The 21,199-nt window shown below is 38.1% G+C and overlaps 1 protein-coding gene across 5 annotated transcripts in view; it reads right to left on the reverse strand.

Moving 5' to 3' along the window:
- LOC124179875 (Down syndrome cell adhesion molecule-like protein Dscam2) overlaps positions 1-21,199 on the reverse strand; it is a 180,701-nt gene that overhangs the window by 45,597 nt on the left and 113,905 nt on the right. For all 5 annotated transcript variants that reach the window (XR_006870164.1, XM_046564723.1, XM_046564720.1 and 2 more), the window contains exon 5: positions 20,539-20,681. Coding sequence is in view for 4 of the 5 variants with exons in the window: in XM_046564723.1 (XP_046420679.1) it covers positions 20,539-20,681 (143 nt within the window). In the remaining variant the exon portion in view is untranslated. The remainder of the gene's footprint in view (positions 1-20,538; positions 20,682-21,199) is intronic.

The following is a 21,199-nucleotide window of genomic DNA, read 5'->3' on the forward strand; positions in this document are numbered from 1 at the left end:
TTGAAGACTTGGACCTCGACATTTTTGTGCTATCTCGAAGCCAAGTAAGCTAATTCAAAAGAATAAATAGGCATCATATTCGATACCAGAGTTTTCACGACGAATATCACACCGTCTTGCTAAAAGTGGTCGGGTTTGCAACATCTTTGAGACAGGTTAAATTCAGAGTACGAATTGTAGCCAAGAAGCTCCCCAAAGCATACAACTCTGCGCTGGGAAATTGCAGTAGAGTGCTTCGGGGATCTTAACGATAAATGAACCGGAATTTCGGAAAAGGCGAAGCCCCTGCACGGTTGTTAAATTACGGTGTTTACAACCGATGACGTAGAAACGCGAAACCCAATCAAACCTAATCAAACTTTAGTCCATTTCCAATACACTTTTTTACCAAGTTTTATCGCCGTGTCAGCTCGGATTACTTCTCAGTTCTATTTTCATCTATGTATGTAGAGATAGAGAGAAATGAACTCGGATTGGCAATTTTCTTCGGACGAATTCGATGCCGAAAATAGAAAAAGTGTCGCTGCACGTATTGCTCTCGCTTTTTTTCAAAAGTCAATAATCATTTCGCGATTATTACCGCTTCGTGGAAAAATCGTATGTTTGAGTAGTAAGCCATATAATTTGGGAATAATAATTTCTGCAGAATTGACAAGTTTGTGAGATCTCAGAGTTATTCGTGACGCAAAATTTTTAAGCCACACGGTCAACTTTCGGGATTGATTAACAATTTTTTTATAAAATACAAATGATGGTTACAATTTATAAACAATCACGGGTATTTATTACTGCTAAGTTTAGCAATTTTACTCACTGGATTGACTACTCCTTTAGTTGTGATACAACCCGTTCAATTAATAACAAAATATTCATATTCCGAAATGAATGCGAACTTTCTAAAAATTTTCTGAAGCACGGAACAAAATATGAATAGTAAAACATGGTTTTACCACGTTCAGAAAACACGAATATTGGTTATATCCTGCAAGAATTAATGGACGTAATTAACGGACACGTGAAGTTGGAGCGCGTAGCGCGAACGGTGATTGCAATTCCTTTTATTTATTTTTTTCATTCCAGATTTGACGTCAGCTTTGAAAATCCGTTGGACTTGTTACGCTACCACTGTACGAACACTTTTTATAGACACGTTTATTTTTTTTAATTGCCAACACACGTGTGCGTATTACCCGATTTTACGCCATCCATTTTACCGGGGTGAAATCGAGAACCGCTGGTGAATGAAACGGACCGAATGAAATGAAATGTGCAAATGAAGCCAATATTCGCATCACCCAGCCAACGACATTTTCCCCGTTTCACGGAGCTCCTTCCTTTGCCCCTCGTACCTTGACGCAGAATTCCTAGGAATCGGTGAAATTGACTTTATACCTATACACGCGTTGCCATCTCTATTTTCGTATTTTTCTAGACGCAAAACGGGGCGTAGCTTCGCGTCTCTCAGATGCAATATGAAAACATTCGTCCCCGATTGTACGGCGTTGAGGGATTTCCCTGCAATCGTACCTGATCGCCGGTTTTCAAAATGCAAATATTTAAACGACTCGCTGTCTCTTTAGATGAGTTTTCTTTCCTAGACTCGACCATGCTGTTCTTTGCGGTTAGGCAGAAAAATATAGGGAGTGGAAAATAATATCACCGTAGGGAAAATTACATGGTATCCATACGCTAACCATTTCTCGAGTAACATTAATGAACGCAAAATTGTGTCAAAACAAACTTAACAATGATTAAGGTTGAAATAATTGATGCACACTAGAGTGCCCGTTATTTAGGGTGTTGACAATTTTTTTCTGGCACGCCTCTCAAATCAACTGTAAATAAATCAAAAACAATTCTCTAATTTTTTCATATTCTTATCTCAATTCTGATTCGTGTCTATAAGAGGGTGGATTTCGTCATTTATAACACACGTATTTTGGACATATTCTGAGTATATTATTTTATTGTAGGAGTAATAATGTTCAAAAAAATCTGTCGCCGCGAGGTTTCAGTGGGCATTAGTGTTACTAACTGAGAAAAAATTCAGATCATCGTACCAGGCGATCTAGACAAATTGCACTTCATCTAAATGGAAAAAAATCAGATTTCGAAAGGCACGACTTGAGATAAGTATCTGAAAAAATTACAGAATTGTTTTTGAATTTGGACGGTGCGATAGAAAAAAATCGTCAACACACCGAATAACGTCCATCCTAATGCACGTTAATTGTGAGTCTTCGGATGTGATTGAAGACGAATCGGTAGCACCGTCTGAATAGAAAATTCTAAAAAGAGGACAAACCGTTTAAAATATCTCTAGCAATTTTATTTGCAGCAGTAATAGGATGTATCCTTCATCCTGAGTGCTGAGTTTTAGTGATATTCAGCGATTGTCTATTATGTCAATAATATTTCCATGTTTTTACGTCGTTGCTCAGTGGCATGGTGAAAACTTGATAGCTTAAGATCTGTGATAATTTGTATCTACGCTTTGTTTGTAATGCGTGTTTTGCACGTTTCAAATAATATTTCCACGTTACGAGGTAAGTATGAAATAAAATCTAAAGACGTAGTTTTTTGAATGCAACATTTTTACGTAAGAATTCTTTAAGATTCGCTCAAATGTATCCACTTACACGTTTATCAAGAGAATTGACGTACATGATGGATTCCATGTTCACCTGCATCGATAGTTCGCAGGAATCGGAAATTCTTTGAGAAAGTCGAACTGGGATAACAGCATCGAACAGGATAAATTCTTTCAAGAGGATTGAAATATGTTCAATCCGTGATGCACGGAAAGAAGGGGAGATATAAACGATGAAGGATTCAAACCGAAAGCAAAGGCGGTGAGTGGCAAAGCCAGACACGGAAGCGGGATAGGATTCAAGCGGAACTGGGAGGCGGGAAATTTTGCTTGGCGATGTAGCTGCAGGATATTGAAGGGAATGCAAAAAATCCGGCAATCCGTTTGATGTGCTGTTCGAGAACCTTGCGAGAACTGCATCGCGCGAATCGTTACCCGCAGCAGCCGGATGGCGAGTGGCAAAGGACAGTTCGGGGAGCCGTGAAACGATCAATATGCCGGGAAATCGCACTTACGGGAATTATGCAAATCCTTCCGCGCGGAGGACCAACTTTCGTGAATTAGCGCTGAATTAAAGTCACATTTCCGGATGCTCGCCAGGGTTTTTCGTTTCGCCGTTATCAGTGCTGTTTTACGTTTCTATCTCTTCTCGTTGTCATTGTGATAGAAAGTGTCTTAAGATTGATTTTAGACGATTTTCAAACGCTCAAGAATACACTTTAATAAAAATCCACCTACATTTATACAGGTAGACAATAAGGCCGATCGTATTCTAACATCGTCGACTATACGCTATGCATTTCTTGGATTTCCTTGGAACTTCACATACCGCCACTTGTAACCCGAGTTGCATACAATCAGAGGTTCTTATGTTCCGCATCCTCTTAATGTCACGGTATATAATGAAATGCGTTGCTGCGGCTAATTTGTTTGAGAAAGTTATGCCCGAATGAAATAGAAATGACCAGTTTACATAACAAATTCATTTTTCCATAGTTATTCTGATATAGTTAGACAGTAATACCATATAGCCAGATACAGCAAGGCCAATCACATTATAACCTTCCTAACTACTTGTTGTCCATATCAGACTTTCTTCTTTCTAATTCGCACGTAACGAAATAAGTCTCTATCTGCAGTTATTTCGAAGAATAGTTATTTTTAGGTGGAATAAAAATAACCAGTTGAAATAATAGAAAGGCTTTCGTACTCCGTTTTATTGATTCATTTATTACATTCGCGAATTGAAGCGCCGTGAGAAGAGTTAAACGAAGGAAGAGAGAAAACGTCTTCTTATCGAGGTCTAGCCAATCCTCCGCAAGTAAAAATACTTCGGGAAAATATCTCCCAAGTGAAAGTCGACCTCTCTTCCGAACTTCGGTTCAATTTACCCATCATGTAACCATTGACTTTTCCGTCTGTTTACGATGAGCGATCCTCTCGATTCGCGATATTCGGGGACAGTTGGGCCAATTAGTAGCTACCAGAATCGGAGCGATCAACGTGACTAAATCACCGGAATCACCGGCGCAAATTAGACAGATTATGGGAAGATGTACCCAGGAACTGGTTTGGCTTACGCAGAATTTGTAATTCCTAACTGACGTCTAATCATTAGTCAGAATTTCTAAATTACTCATTGTCTATTGTTTCAGGAGGATCACGTGATCGTAGCTTTTCATCTTGTACATTTGCGTCTATCAGAAAAAAAAAATGTACAATTTTTTTTCAAAATACAGCTTCAAAATATTTTTTCAAATGACGAAAAAGGAATGCTGTCGCAGTTTCAGCTCTTAATATTTATTAATATTTAGAGGTGCATCATCGTGATTTTCTATTTCTCATTTAAATAACGTGGGACATTTTTTTTTTTTCTTTGTAATTTTATAAGTCGGCAACGCATTAGTGTATTGATAAAATTACAACGTATTTTTGTAGGAAATTAAAATCTTTAAAAAAAAAGGTCTGTTATCATTTTATGATAAACCTACTCTATCAAAAGTTGTTTAACGTCAACGGTCAACAAAAGATTTTAAATAACTTTTGAAAGAGTAGGCTTATCATAAAGTGACGCGAGACATTTTTTCTAGAGCGTTCAACTGAAAAAAAAAATGCTCCCATGTTATTGAAATGATTAATAGAAAACTGCAACGATTCACAACTGTAACACCGTATCTTTTACTAAAATTTACAGAGGCATAAATAATCCTGTGTTAGGTCAGACTGCAATACAATTAGGTATTAAAACACGATGTAAGATAATGCCAATGCTTAGTTGAACTGAATAGTTTTTAGAAACAAATTCAATTGAAATCCGTATCAAATCATGAATTATTTTACTATTCATCGCAGACGAGAGCCTGATATCCGTAAAATAAGAAGTAATAAAAATTGTTTCTACGTCATTTGTACGTCGATTTGAAAACTATTAAAAACATAAAAAGGGTGAAACATTTTGCAGTCTGTTTAGCGTAAAAATGTCACCAAATACACGTACTGCATACGAGTTCCATATCCGTTTGAACGTCACAACGATATATTTTACGTTTACATTTCGTCTGTACGTATGTTGTAACGGGCGTGTAGCGAAGCGAGCTGATAAACGACTAAGCACAAGTTTTCAAACGCGGAATGCATGGCGAGCGAGCCTTTGACATCATCCCAAACTCTCTGCTCTACACACATCCTTTGATCTGCGGTCTGCTTTATCGCAGCCTGGCACGTTGGCACATCGGAAAGCGCTCGCCTGCCGAGGGTTAAAATTTGAATGTTATCAGTGTCTCCGTAAACTGTTTCGCCTCATCATCCCCCCCCCCTCCCTCCTCCTCGGGCCTCGCACCCTCCTCTTAACCAACCTCCATCGACCGTGTCCATATTTTGGAAATTCAAAGCGAAGCGAATACTGCCGAAGATTAAACGGCGGGCTTCGCCAACACATCGCTTTGAACTTGGCGATGTCTCATTGTCAAGATGATCTTGGTATGACGCTGAATTATCCGTCAGGATTTTCTACGATGATACATTTCTATGTGTGTGTGTGTGTGTGTGTGTGTGTTTGTGTATACAGTGTTTTATAAGATGATTATAGCATAATTGTTATCTGGATAAAGGTAACATCATTCACATGTAAATTCAACTGGATAAGATGAAAAATAGTTTCGGACATGGCTTTGTACGTATATGTGAAAGATAAGATTGTACTTACAATTAGTTTCGTTTAGATGATCAACTTTGTGAAAACAGAATTAGTGATTTAGCAAATTAATTCTTCGGGGGACGAATAATATTATTTGTTGAGGTAGTAAGAGATTTGATGAGACCAACTAGACAGTGTGGATTTTTTGAAACAACGAAATATTTAGTGAGAACAAGTGAAATGTAGTTGAAGTTATAAAATATATTTCTTACCACACGCAGAAGCATATTTTTTTAGGTCTCTCTTTCCTTATTTCAGTTTAACGGATTGTGAAAAGTTTTATTTCCAGGAAGATGTTTGTATTCAATTATTCACCGTAGCAAAATGACAGAGAGCATTGACTCCAAACGGCTTTTCCCGTGCTTCGATAAGTAGTTTATCATATCTCCATACCGCAACAAACAATGAAGATGAACAGTAGATTTGTCTAGATAAAATGACAAGATGAATTTTACTCACATTATCTCTATAAGATCAAAGATGGAGCAGAATCAAGCAAGATGATTATCTATGGATAAAATTAGCTATATAGCGTACAACACTGCGTGTATAAATTAAGTCAAGATAAGTTTTCTCCATCATTGTCAAATCCTACGAGTATTGTTGCTCGTACGAACAGAAAATGGTATCTGTACTAAATTAAGGAACATTCTTTTATGTATACGGATTCATAAAATTTCACACATCGATAAGCGAAGTTTATACTTTATACCTCGCAGTTTTTTTGATCCGAAATTCTTATCCGCATGGTTCAATCTGTTTACAAGTTTGACGTGACAAGACTGAAACTTATTGTTAGATCGAACGAACACATGGTCTTGAATAACTGTTTCATACCATTTCAACCGAATTCGTAAGATTTTAAAGGTGATCACATGATTTTGCAACTGGAATTAATAACTTTAGAACTTTTTTAATAATGTCAAGTAACTTTGCGCACCTATTTTAATGGCAGACAGCTTCAAATTTCAACCCGTAGAAGATTTTACATGTTAAAAAAAAAAAAAATAACATTTGTTCGGGTAATAAACATTGAATCTCGCCACCCCGAATACGAATCTCTGAAAATAATCCAATCACTTTTATCGCCAATCTCCACCTTTTTTCTGCGTTTTTTGCACTCGTATCAGTCAAAGCCGTAAAAAATCGAAATTTAGAAGGATATCTGGCGTAGCTGTGGCACTAAAAATCTGAACTCTTTCCCAGAGACCGAGCTGTGATTCGTTGTGTCGATTTTTGGTTGTTTTTGGCTTTTTATTCACCGGCCGCTTCGCCAAATCCAGCAAACCTAGTGTCGTTATGTGACACAGAAAATTCTTATTTTTCACAATGGTTTTGTGCTTTCCTATTTCACTTTCACATATATTCGACGGCATGTAGGCACATTCACAGCATTGGTAGTCACAGTGATAAAGATTTTTTTGCGAATTTTCACGTTTTACGAATACGCAAATAATGGCCACTCGAACGTCAACATACAGGGATTACAATTATTGCCTGCGGTGTATTTATCGAATTTGATTTTATGCTAGGGATGGAATACAATTGGAGAAGAGATCCGTCGATAGGTGAAGATGGTTAATCACGCGAAAACAATGAAGGTCTGGTGGTATATCTTAGCATTGTCGAGCGAACACCGTTATCGTTTACACCCCTTCGGAGTGATAAATTTTTCAAAAGTCCCAACCCTCGTTTGGGGGGCAGCCTTTTAAATTCCAAGCGCTGCACGAGGTAATATTTTCGCAAAAGGGATTCCGACAATAGTTTTCCCGGAAGATAAGCTCTTTGGCCGCGCGCTCGGGTTCCACTGATGTCATTTCAGATAACCTTCAACGTTGCTTCCTGTGGTCATTCAGGCTAACTTATAAAGGATCACATACTACCCCCATACTCGTAAATAAGTCAACAGAATTTTTTAAATCCACGCCCCCAGGAGCAACGGGCGAAAGAGTTTCGACCCTGGTTTCATAGTCGAAGCATCGTTACTCTAAAACGGAGCCGCCATCGCGTCACGTGTGTATCGTGATAAAAATCTGCGAAAACTAATACAGATCTTCACCTCACCGCTTGAGAACGAAACTCGAGCTAGACAAATGTCTTGACACCGGAACAAAGAACGAGTAAATAAGCCTATGGAGTGATTGCAAACAACTCATGGGAACCAATATGTCGCCGAAATTGATTATTGGACATAGATACAAACTCTGACAGTTTAAAAAAATTCGTAGTCAATGTTTGCTGCTTGAACGTTGAAAACTACATTTCACATGGTCAATTTATGAGCAACAGATATTATGTCAGTACACAAGTCTACAAAATAAGAAATTTAATGTAGTCAACATTTTCTATTTACTAGATTTCGAGAAAATTTGACAAAACATATCGTTATTTTGTATACCAGTCGGTAAAAAATTAAAAGCAAGAAGATACCCGCATTTAAATAGAAATGGCATGTCTTCCGGATAGAACAGTGTTTTAGGACGTCAAATTAGATCAACAATATTCCATCAATTTTACGACAACTGACTAATCTTGTCGAAAAATTAAACTTCGATATGCTGACCGTTGTACTGTCCGTAAATGAAATATCGTTTGTGATGTTCAAACACGTCACCTTGACTATAAACCTTTTAAAACAATCCAGAACTTGTAGCGCCTACTCGAAGGAAAAACCAATATCCACATCCTCAGTAATCACGTTGGTTTCTCCATTAAGCGTTTTCACATTATATCCTCGTGCGGAAATGTATTACCTACATATTAATTATGCCCGTTGGCGATACGAATCATCCGCAAATGGACACTGATCGTTAATTAGTTGCGCGTTTAAGCGAGCGAAAGAGAATCATAAAATGATTCTGATTCGTTGGTGCAATTTGGCATGAGTCCTGACGAGAAGTAGCGAAAGAGCTGATGAATGCCCCGGCATTTGTTTAAATAATTAAAACCGTAATTACTACTAGGCCGGGGATATTTTAATGAACTCCGTTCTCTTTTTTTCTCAATCTCTCTCCATAACGGCGTCCTCTCTGAAAAGCTCACCCGAGTAACGGGCGTGACTCCAGACTTTAGAAATGAGCAGAGAGGGCGGCGGAAAACGTTCGGGGGGCTTTCGAGCACGTCTTTGCTCGTCGATGCACAAAACGCGAAAAGTACCGAACGTGACCGGCATTTCTTTGCGATATACTTACTTTGTGCGCAAGTGTTACACGTCCATGTCTGCTAACATTACGTCTTACATACACGCACTTGTATGCCCTCAGAACTAGGGGTTGCACTCATCTGCTGCGTGTCGTGCGTCGTATTAATTGAGGTCTTTTAACCTCTCGAGCACCGAAGCTTCCAATTAAAAATATCCGGGACTTGGCTTTCTTTTCAACGAATGAATGATAAATGAATCAATTCGTTTCATTATGCTCTACTTCTTAATTGGTATTGGCAAATCTGGGACAGTGTTTCGACGATTGAACTTCTTTCGAATATTGACAGGTACGACGTTTTCAGAGCAAGTCTTTCGCAGGTGATGCGAAGTGTCTCCCACATCGAATTTAAAGCACACACTACACTACACTTTCCTCCTTATTCCTCTCTCCGTGCACGGATAACACAATTTTTCAATCTTTTGTTAAATTGAAATTTTTGGAAAACCATAACCCGCACAATTCTCAGACTATATTATCGATTCACCTGTTCTACGTATACTTTCGGCAATCCTTTTTTATACCGTTGCGCAATGGTAGATATTACGTTACACGAAAAGCACAAAGCGTCGCAATACGTGTTTCGTTCGCACTCCGATTCCATTCATAAATTTCATCACTCGTGTTCCACTACATAGCTAACCAAGTTATTCTACATCTGTTTATCACTTCACAACCTTACCTTACACCTTGACGAATCTCCGTCTGCGTAAACACAGTCCTCCTGTAGTTCCTAACGTTGTTGTTGCCGTTTGGATTTGGACTGGCATCGTCGAGGCTCGTTACATCAGTATTAACTCAACCGCGGAACGCGTCGGCCGATGTAAATAACGATTCGAATGTTACATACAGGCTTCCAATGGTCCCGAGTTCGATCTCGTTGTCAGTTGTCGTACGTCGGTGGTGGGAGGGAGGGGGGGGGGAGCTGATCGATTTCGACGTTGACGTAGAAATATATCTCGGAATATCGAAGCCCACGTATCTCAGAGGAAAGATAGGATTTAACAGTCCCACTCTGTACGCAATTACGTACAAACGCACTTCAATCTATTCTCATTTGACGCAGAAATAAGGTAACGGCATAAATTCTACGAGATCGCGGTAGTAAATTCGTCGAAATCGATCAGAGCAGCCCTCTAAGTTTTTTCACCAAACAGTTTTCTGAGGTTTAACTATGCTGATTTAACTAATGTGAATACGGTTGTGCCGAGTGTTGCTTTATTTATTTCGCGGTAGTTCAGTGAAAGAAACGTTTTGTGATCTAATAATTAGACAAAGTATAATTGCGATTAACTCTTATCGCGCACAGTTTATCCAAATTCATTTCTCGAATCGGTAATGCAAACTCCGCTAATCGTACTTCCTAGACATCAGCGAACATGTTTTAAAGGTGATGCTCTATTCTGTTGTGACAAATGTTTGAAAGTGAGTGACATTGTGTCAGGAATTCAAGGGCTCGTCGTCTTTGGGTCATAACGAGAAGCGAAGGGATCACCGACGTCATCGAGTACAACACCGATCACGGCAAAAACGAAGGTGAGTTAGCAACAGGATTCGCTGACTTTAAATAAGACACGATGTCTCGCTGCGGGAAGATGAATGACCTTTGACAATTACCAGCCGTCGTAATCGGGTTGCCCGAAATTAATTCCGCTGATCGGACAATTAGAAAAAGTTTGTGTTATTCTGTAATCAATCCGGCGTCAAGTTTCGTCGTCAAAAATCGACTTTTCGGACGCAGATGCCGAATGTCAGGAACTTTGAGCCCAGCGCGCCTTTTGCTCCCTGAGCGATCTCTTCCCGTCTTCTTTCCCGGAAAAGTTTTAGCCCACGGTGTACATCCGAGCAGCCATTGCGATGCTTGTGGCGGGAAAATCCGGAAATTGGCTTCATCTAGCCGGAGAGGGGGACGTAATACGTAAACCTCCATTACCCGTCGGGGCTCCGCGCAGTAATGTTCGTTCGCAGGGGCGAAGTGCGGTCGGGTATTCGAATGTGTCGAGATACATTCTCAAACTGCTAAATTGAATTCCAGAGAGCATGAATATCCTCCGGGTGGAATTTGCATTTTGTTGTAGCTCAGCGCCGTCGCCCGACCCACGAACAGCCATCGCACCTCGTGTGTTATACGGACACTTTACCACAGATTATAACAATTGTCACTCGGCCTAATCGCTTGTCCCGAATTTTTACTTGCACCTCGGTATGTGCAGCCATTCGCTTGTAAGTCGAATTAACGATTTCAACGCGTCGACATTGATTTTTGGGGATTTCTATTTATTCATACCTTGTCACGCGGAGTAATTCCGTTCATTTCCGGCTTACCGAGTGATTTCTACTGATTTCCGAACCGGATAGAATAATGGGAAATAACAAGAAATCACTGGAGATTACCCGGAACCTTGAGAAATCATTTGGTGAAATGGAAATCAAGGAAACCACGTGACATAGTTTTTAGCTTTGGAAATCTAATTTTACGTTGAAAATATTATTGCTAGCGGAAATCTTTGCGATTGAAGATCTTGTATCGCAAAAACTTACAAGAAAAAAAAAATTGGAAATAGGCTTAACATCCATTTACTCGAAAGAAATGCGATGAAAAATTAGCAAATAAATAGGAAGGAGTCAGGCTTGGACTGCTGCAAGTCAAGTTGGTATAGACTTCCCGATCCTGATCCTGAAAAGTTTAATTTCGCACTGAGGCTTCACTCATCTCCAGAAATCTTATCTGTACTATTATCACCGGTAAACGACATTGAAATTTATCGTTGCCTTCGTGAGAAAACAACTGTATACCATCGGTTCGAATCTATCATTTACACAGGAATTTTTTTACAATTTTTAGCTCAACATCCAATTTTTTGATTCGATGGGGCCTGTTTTACTCAAAAGTATGTTGATCAAGTTTTATTCGCGTATTTTTCTGATGAGAAAAAATGAATGGCAAGAATTGTTATTGGCAATAACGTCAACTATTTCACTCTGTCATAATATCTCGAACATGGATCACAAAATTTTTGTTCAACACAAACGGGTGACTTTTCAAAGTCGAAATTCAATGTTTCGATCACAATTTACGCCTTCTCGCATTACATTAGTAAAAGAATATAAACGTTTGAAAAATAAAGAAAATAAAAATGGAATACCGAGTGGCGATGCGAATTTTTTTGAATGAAGTAAATCTCGTATATAGTTGATGCAGTTATTCTGGAAGGCTTGGCAAACGTTGGTTGTTGACTGACTGATGACCGATGGCCGCTACGAGTCGTCGATAAAAAAATAATTTCAATTCATGGTAGACCAAATTTATACCTTCCAATCGACAAGAAGACAAAAGTGCAGAAAACGCAGTCTAAACGAAAGCGCGTGCTTCAAGTCAATAAACATATGTCAATAAATTCAATTTGCCACTTCACGCGAGGGATTTCGCCATCTCACAAACTGTTTCGAGTAAGTTGGTGAAAATAAAGTTGAATTGCTTTGCGCGTGCGCATTCGGTGATCCAGCCTGCTAACAAGTTTCACCATTTTTAGTCGGTATGCCAATTCTCCATCCTATCAAAAATGACAAAACGACTTAATAGGTTAGCGAAGGTCGCAATTCTCCCGCCAGTTTCGTCGCCTATTGCCTCGCGAAAAAGAGACCGACAAAAATTGAGTTGGTGAAGTTTTGTTCGTAGAAATACAGTCGCCAGGTTTTTCCAATACAATTCCTATTCTCTGTTCCCATCTTCCGGTAAGTGATAGCCGAGCGAAGAAGGGCGCGGGCTCGTTTTCTCTCCAACTGTCAAACTTTCTCTGCTGGTTCCGGTTCGCAACAATGTTGCGGACACAAGAAACAAGCCGTCGATCTTTTGCTGCTGCGCAAATAAAAAGCAAATAAATAAATTATCCGGCGATATTTATTTCGACTCGACACTTTTTCCGCGGAGAAAAAGACCGCATAAAAAAAAAAAAAAAAGAAAAAACAGGTCTCAGTTGGGCATGGTTTGACTTTTGAAACGTATCATTATCTTAGCTGGGGGAGCTTTGCCAACCTGGTCGTAAAGTCTGCTTATTTCACATTTCCCTGGTTGGCGCGAGCGTCCTACTTAGGGTTCGGGACTGTTTTTCTTCCGCTTTTTCTTCCCTCATGCTATTCCTGCTTTTCATTTTTCATCAAGGCTCGCAGGCTCTAAGTTTCGTCGGTCTCGTACTGTCTTCATATTTTTCTCGCTTCTCTTTTTTTTTCTACACTTTCATTCTTATTCGCCTCATTTTATTTTTCTTTATTTCATCTGCAAGCTACCGCGTTCTCTGCACGTGTAAACTTCGCAACGTGTTCCAGACGAGACGGAATTTTCAGGCATATTAAATATATATATATACATACGAGATGCAGCGACGCTACGAGTGAGCGTTTTTATATCTTACATTCCGAGTATATTCTCGCGGAAAGGCACGGAATGTGGGGAGGATAACGGGCTACTGAAACTTGTCACACCCCGTAATAGTGATAACGAGGAAACGTTGTAGGTATGAGGTCTTGGAAAAAAAATTATGAATTTAAACACGCCGGTTTTTCAAAATGAAATGAGTCTGTACGCCGATACATTAAATGCTATTTTGCTAATCGTCTGTGTTGAGCTAACTTTACGCGATTGTAAGATCTTTCGAAAATTCTGTCGACACTGTATTTTATATTGTTCGAATTTGAATTTTCATTAGAACCTGTTACATTGGTCGGGAAATATCATTTTAAAAACAAACGCATCGGCGACGCAACAAACCTGTTTCAAAATCGACGTGCATTTTTGATACAAATGTGTTCGTTTCATTCTTAACGAATAAGATAATCACTTTGCGTTTCAATTACAGTATCTTATTTTTCTTTCATTCTACGTTTAGTTTGTGTAGGGAAATGTTTCGGAATCGTTGTAAGGAATGTTTATTTTTATGAAATTCTGTAGGGTTTCAACAATTTTTTATAGGATCTCTATGGAAACAGGGTTTTCGGAATTTGTTTGAGAAATTCTTGTAGACCTTCATGGGGCATTGAAGAAGTTTATATGTACTATTATAAAACATTCCATAGGGATTTATTTTCTGAATCACTTTTTTCTGAATTCTTGCACGAAGCATCTTTAAACCGATCGTTTTTTCGACGTGTACCTAGCGTAAATTTTCTATGAAAATAAACTACACCTAGAGATTTGTTTTTTTAATATTGTTAGTAAAATATATGAATACAGCTTTGCCGAACAACTTTGGTAACAATGGTACCCTAGTTTCGGTGTAATAAGCATGCACTGGCACATATGTACGTATATACCGATTTCACGAATCAACGCTCCGGTGAAGGGGTTCAGCTGCTTTGCCCGGGTGCGGGCTGATTAAAAACACGTCAAACGCGGAACTCGAACGAAAATATTTTCAAAGCCCGAAAGTTTTTCTCAGAAAATAAGAGGAAATAAAATGAAAATAAAAACCCGATCCCCGTGTAAAGTCCCTCGGGGTGGTTGGCTATGGCTTGCAGAGACATGTCAATGCGAAATATGAATGACGTAAGGGACAAAAAGTTGCGTAAAAGAGATGTCAGCTGTCGACTTTGTGGATGTATACTTCGTAATAAACCCGACCGGAGAACAGTCAGATTCACATATTGTTTTAGAATTTTTATTTTCATTGTTGAAAACTGTACAAAGTAGATTGACGTTTCCAATTTTGCTCGCATCGCGGTTGATACGTGAACGCTTTTCTCATGCTTAGAGTGATGCAATCAGAGCCTTCTGATTTTTTTTTTGTCTTCTCATACTGTTGAAAAAGAAAAGGAAATTTCCGGTTTACGACGGAAAATCGCCGCCGTTTTGTTTGATTGTGAGTTCAAACTTTTTTCCAACACCCTAGTGAACTTTGCAAGCATTTAAGAAAATAAATAAAGAAGAATTTCATACCTGAATCGCAGCTGGAAGAATTCAGCATTTGTGAAAAAATAATTGTTGTAAAAATCATTGGTCTGTTTTGCCAGATATATTTCACGAAACCAAATAACCATTTACAAAATTTCATAGCGTCAAGATGATTTTATCAAAATTCAGACATTTCCTCCGCCATTATTCGAGTGCAGGTTAGAACAAATTATAAGGCTTCTTCCGAATGCTGTAACCGGTTGCGTATTTGAACAGTATTACGGTACGAACTAGTTGATTACGACAGAGGATTAAATCAAATAATCACTTTCAAGGCGTATTATAACGATCCTCGAGGTATTAGGTGAGAAAATCTTATTATTTGGCGGTGAACTTCAGGTGTACTAATCATGGGAGATAATTTAGGAGGCTCTCCGCTCCTGACTAACGTAAGTACATAAGGCGATAAGCAGAGCGAACGTTTGAGTTGACAGAATTTTCTTTTTTTCACAAGAGTAAACATGCTGATAAGGAATTAAAATATTATTAATAATACCTGCTCAAGTTTTACGCCGGAGAGTTATTTGCCGTAAAAGCTTTCACATCGAAGTAAAGCACGGGATTAAGTGCACCGTATAGCTTTCACTCTGAGCTTAAAATCAGCCATTTAAATGGTGGCTCACGTACGGGACGTGGCGCTACCCGGTAAAGTTCTGTCCTATGAATAAGGAAAGCTTAAAATATCCACGCGCGGTACCGCCGGGAGTAGGAAGGCTTTGGCAGTTTGTCTTATATTATACACTTTTTATATACCGAGCTTGATGCGAACCGGTCTGAAATTGTCGCGGAACTTGAACCCGTTGAACTCGTTTAACGCAGGCATTTAACACTTGGGCTAATTAACAGAGTGGAATTGGATGACAATCTGTTTTACCGAAGTTGATTGGCTAAGAATCGATCATTTTTATTAATTTTATCAGAAGTTAGTCGTACGTTGAGTATTAGCCAATTTTTTACAATCGTAAGCTGCAAAGATCTTTCACAGATGACCATATTGAGTTGATTACCGAAATAACTATTTTACAGGCAAAAAAATCGTTAAAATTCACAAGGTCTCAGATTTTCCAGCAACATTTCAAATGAACAATAAAGTGGTATTGAGATATGCGAGAAATTTGCAAATTATTTTGAAAGATAGCAGAGCAGCTGTGAAAATAAAAATTTTCATAATTTCGTCTTAAAAGAATTGTTTAAATGTGTTTTTCATGTTTTTATCTGCAGTTTGTGCTCGTAAATTTTTGCAAAATCAATCATATGCGTTGTTGTACTGTGAAATTATCAGACCGAAATCAAAGAAATGATAGTATTAACGTTCTCAAGTTTCTAGTTTCCTCAGAGAATTGAAGGTAAAAACGTTAACAGTATTTTTTCTTTCAAGGTATAATAATTTTCGTAATTGTGTACAGTCTAAAAATCTGTGTTTCAGTTACGATGGTAGTTTTAAACGTCGAATTAGGCGCTTCTCAAAATTGTATCAAACTATTTACGCATCGATTTTTAATGAGAGATTAATCACCACAAAGTGGACGATGAGGTTTGATTAGACGTAGAAGAAATATTCTTTTCAACTCAGAATGGGACGGATTTCAGTCACAAGTTAGGCCAGGCAGCCCGCCATTCCATCCACGCAACGTTATTAATTACTCCGAAGCACTTAGCCAATGCTTGGAAAGTTTTGTCCCTCGGAGATGCGCCCGACTTGGCCAAAGATACGACTGTACCTACCTAGAATATATATCCATGTTTTGTCCCTTGTTAAATAGTTTACAGTACAGACTTTGGGGAATACAAACCAAAGTTTTAACCCTTCGAAGCATGCATTTTTCTAGTCGACGAAGTCTCATGAAAATTAAAACACGTAAGTTTTTGGGGTCGCTGAATGCAACTTTTCTATTACAAAATTGAAATTCAAAGTGGTGGATCCAATATGACGGATGAAAGTTCGGAAAACGCCTTAGAATTAACTAACAACGGATAAACTAAGGTTTTTGTCTACCGTATTGGATCCGCCATCTCGAATTTACAAAATCTGATCGTGGGTTCGTGATCAGTGACCTGAAAAACTCCCGTACACCCATTTTCATAATAATTGCACGTGTAGAGAAGAACCGCGAGAATAAAGAGGTGGTAAGGATAGTTACCGCGATTATTACAGCCAACGGGCTAACAACGAGCTCATCTTATGCTTTACTGAGATAAGAATTGAATCATCTTTATAATTGTTTTCCTCATCACTCGTCTCTTCTATTCTCATTCGTCTTGTCCTAGTCTAATAATTAATCAATTTCTCATAGAAAATATCAGACTTCTGCGTGAATGATTAGAGAACGTCAAAAACTCCTTAATTTCAGGTTCGAGTCAATTTGAAAATCGATAAAGGATATGAAAAGAAATGTGAAACGTGAACTTTGGTTGAAGAGGTAGGATAATGAAAAGTAAAGTATCCAGTTTGTGTGAAATTATTCACCGAAGAGTTTTAGGTTTGCATAATTTCTGCGAGAATTCAAAGAGCGTGGTGTAATAAAAGTCGCTTATAATACTGTTGAAACGGAGCTTTCTGCACAATGGAATAAGCAATGGGTGTATTCAGCTATGCACGTTATATATTTGTCTTGAAACTCTTTTGAAATGAATTTCGTTCGCGATATTGACTCAACTTTCGCGGAATAACAACGCTGTAATGAAGCAATGAATAATTGAACGAGTAATTGTCTTTCCTTTTGCCAAAATCGGCCAGCACTTTTTTTCCTTGTCTCTTTCTTTCACTCGTTCGCGTCAAATTTCACTCGGCAGATGAATTCTTGGAAACCTTGTCGCGATCTTCGTTAAAATTGATGAGAGTAAATTGCTGTTTGACCTTTTCAGCGTGAATGATCAGTAGGAATAAAATGTACATGTAAATACGAATATTGAAGAACTTCGAAAGAAATCATATGTCTGCAAATCAACGATTTTATTTTCATATTTGTCTAACATACGTTACAGTAAAAATTGTAATTTTTCGGGAGTTAAAATTCTTCGAAATTTCTCACAGTTATGAAGTTTATAGTTCAAATCAGTTTCACAAAGAAAATACCTTACAAATATTTATTGTCAGGGTTCGCAATCACGCCCAGTCAGACCGTTGAATTTTGAATCTTCGTCTGAGTTGAAAGAAGTGCCATCAAATTATTCCAAGATCGATATTGTTAAATTTTTTTTACAGTTAGGTGAAGTCTCAATATCAATTTATCGCAGTGCCATAGTTACGAAAAAATATAATGAAGCTACGAAGTTGATTTTCGCACTTTACCCAGAGTAAAATTACACATCTACAATAGAAAAACGAAAATAGTCAAGGACTGTGGAATATAACTACAAATCAAATTTTCGATTCGATGCACAAAAAGACAAAGACAGCTGGTATAACAATATTCTTTTCAGCACGCACACCCAGCTGTATTTAATGGATATTATTTTTATTACTGAGAGGAAAAATTCCATCCGAAGGTGGAGCGAGGAAAGCAAGGACGCGTAGTCGTGTCCATTGCGCCATTGGCCATTGGCCATTGGCTAATTGATCAAAAATGAGAAATCACCGTATCAAATTAACGCGCCATTAGTCAAGGCTCGTCAGCGGGACGGTCTGTCGAGTTTTTCGCAAAACATGTCTCGAGCAAAAACGTTACGCTTGCTCCAACAAGAGGCGACAGGGATGCCCGAGCTTAAAGCGAGACAATAGCTTTCCAGTTGCCCGAGTGCGGTGGCGCAGGAGAGGGTAAGAAGTAACGCTTTGGGTATACAACGAAGACTGCCTCTAGTTTGGTGGTAATTGCTCTTAAGTACGTACACCGCGTGACGATCACGCCTCGGAAAACAAACCTGCAAGATTACCTCCTAATTTTCCAGATTTTCACCTACCCAAACAAACCGTTAATTTCATTTTCTCCGTCGATATTACGGAAATAAACTGCTTGGAGGGAATAAATTTTTGGTCGTGTGTTACGAACATAAATTTTCACTTGAATCAACGGAGATTTATTTATTTTTTGTAATCTCTTTCTTTTACATTCTCTGTGTCAAAGTTCAGTTCTGATGGTCTGAAGTAAAGGTTCTTTAAACTGAATTCAACCTATCGAATTTTCAAAGATTCGAATTAAATATGTTAAATAAATTTAACTTGTATTAAACGCATATTGAGCTATTGAATCATTCAGTTCGAAAAACTGATCTGCCAATTAATTTACTTTTACCTCCAGAAACACGTTCAGAAATAATTTATTTCTTCGAGAGGAAAAACGTTTTTCGGTAATTCTAAACCACGCGTAAATACACTTTTTATCGGAATCCAAACATTTTCCTGGTGGCAATTGACAAACCGTAATGACTTAGCGGTTTGTTTGCTACAATTTTTAAAGGAAGTTAATTTTAAACGTAAATTGAGATTCTCGATCGTGAAACCAACAAAAGCATAACACTGATCATGAAAGTCTGAAAAATTGTTTATTTAAAAAAATAACCAAAGATATGGGAAAATCAGCCTAAAGTATAAAATGATAAAATTCATTGTGACCTTTGAGTCAAAGGAAACAATTTCGCGTAAGTCTGAAAACTCGTTATTTATATTAAAAAAAAAAACAGTTCCCTCCGACTATATTATGCGTGGATTGTATCAGGAAGGGAAAAATAATATCCTTCAATCTTTGGCGTTTAGATAACAGATTGAGCTGCAGATTAATATTATTGGTAAATTATTGACAGGCGAACATCGATAGGAAAATATCGGCACAAACCCATCGATAATATGTCGCGGTTGACCCTGCTTAACGGATTGGCTCATTGGCCGTCATCAATTCCAACAGTCTCTGAAACGTGCCCGAGATTCAAATTAGCGGATAAACCCATGCTGCGGTATGCTAAAAGTAAAATAAACTTCAACTTATGGTGACTGTACAGTTTTTACCTATTTTCAGTTCTTATCATAATCGAAAAATATGGTTCTCCCTACAAAATGATGAGTTTTGCGGCTGTTATAAGAAAATTTAGCGTCTTTTACTGTTATGTTTGATTACCGTCACTCATTATATTTTCTTATCACTGTTGCGATAATCAGATGTTTGCGTTGATGATAATTTGATGATTTTAAGTATTAGATTTTTTTTAACCACCCATTGAGCTCAAGAAAAAAACTGGCTCAGAAGATTTGTAATGAATTTATTTACGAACAAAGCAAGCTAGTGTCTATTTTATCGAAACTGGACAAGGTATACGATTTTTTTGATAAAAAAGAAAAAAAAAAATGGAATCATATAAACTTAGTGTATACATTTTTTTGTTTCCAAATAAACTGAATTTTTACGATCGTATTCAATTTGATCAGGTTTAATCATACTTTGTGAACCTTCGTCTAGTCATATTTTTGTTTCGACAGATTCTCGAGTCGACTGTAAATTTTCAAACTGTTACGCTAATTGGATTTTTCTCAATACGCTAGAGGTAACAAATTGATTCTCCTGAAGTGACCTCAAGAATAAAAAATTAAAAATCACTAGCCGCGTCTATATTTTCGGCTTAACGGAACTTCAAGTACATACATGCAGCAGAGAGACGGTAACTCTTTACTCACCAGCTCGCAGGGTGACTTCTCTCGAAAGAACCGTTCCTATGGAATTTGACGCCCTGCATCTGTACCGGGCACTGTGAACTTCAGCCCGGAAATCTTGGGCCAAGAACGGTGGGAAATAGAGTGTTCCGTTACCCAACAGTTGCCTGAAATGAGATTTAATTAGAGAACGACAGAGAATTGCCAGCACCTCGTACAAACGTTCCAGAAAATTTACACTGTACCTCTCGCAGTGTTCATCGTTTAAAGTGAACCTTGAAACTTGCTTACCCACTTTCGTGCTTCTATAAGTGTTTTTCGCCATTACGGAACGGCGTCAAGTGTGTTCATGGAATCAATTTTTCTGTACCCACCAAAGTTGTTTTCAGATAAATCATAGCGTGCTCATAAAATTTTTTGACATATGATTACTCCGGTTTCAAAATGATAGTACCTTAAGCCCATGGAACATTGAATTGATAATCTTGGAGTCGTTCGTATTGATTTAAGGCCAGAACATAGAATTACATAGTAAATATTAGAACAAGACTGAGTTAAATGAATATCGAACGATAGTGATTTTCTGTGTCGGATGTTTCAGTTGTCTTGTGAAAATATTGCGATCTTCGAGTTGTATTTCGGATTTGAAAATTACGAAACTCGACCAAATTAACACTAGGAAATT

This window comes from Neodiprion fabricii, chromosome 4 (assembly GCF_021155785.1).
Source record: "Neodiprion fabricii isolate iyNeoFabr1 chromosome 4, iyNeoFabr1.1, whole genome shotgun sequence".
Classification (NCBI taxonomy): domain Eukaryota; kingdom Metazoa; phylum Arthropoda; class Insecta; order Hymenoptera; family Diprionidae; genus Neodiprion; species Neodiprion fabricii.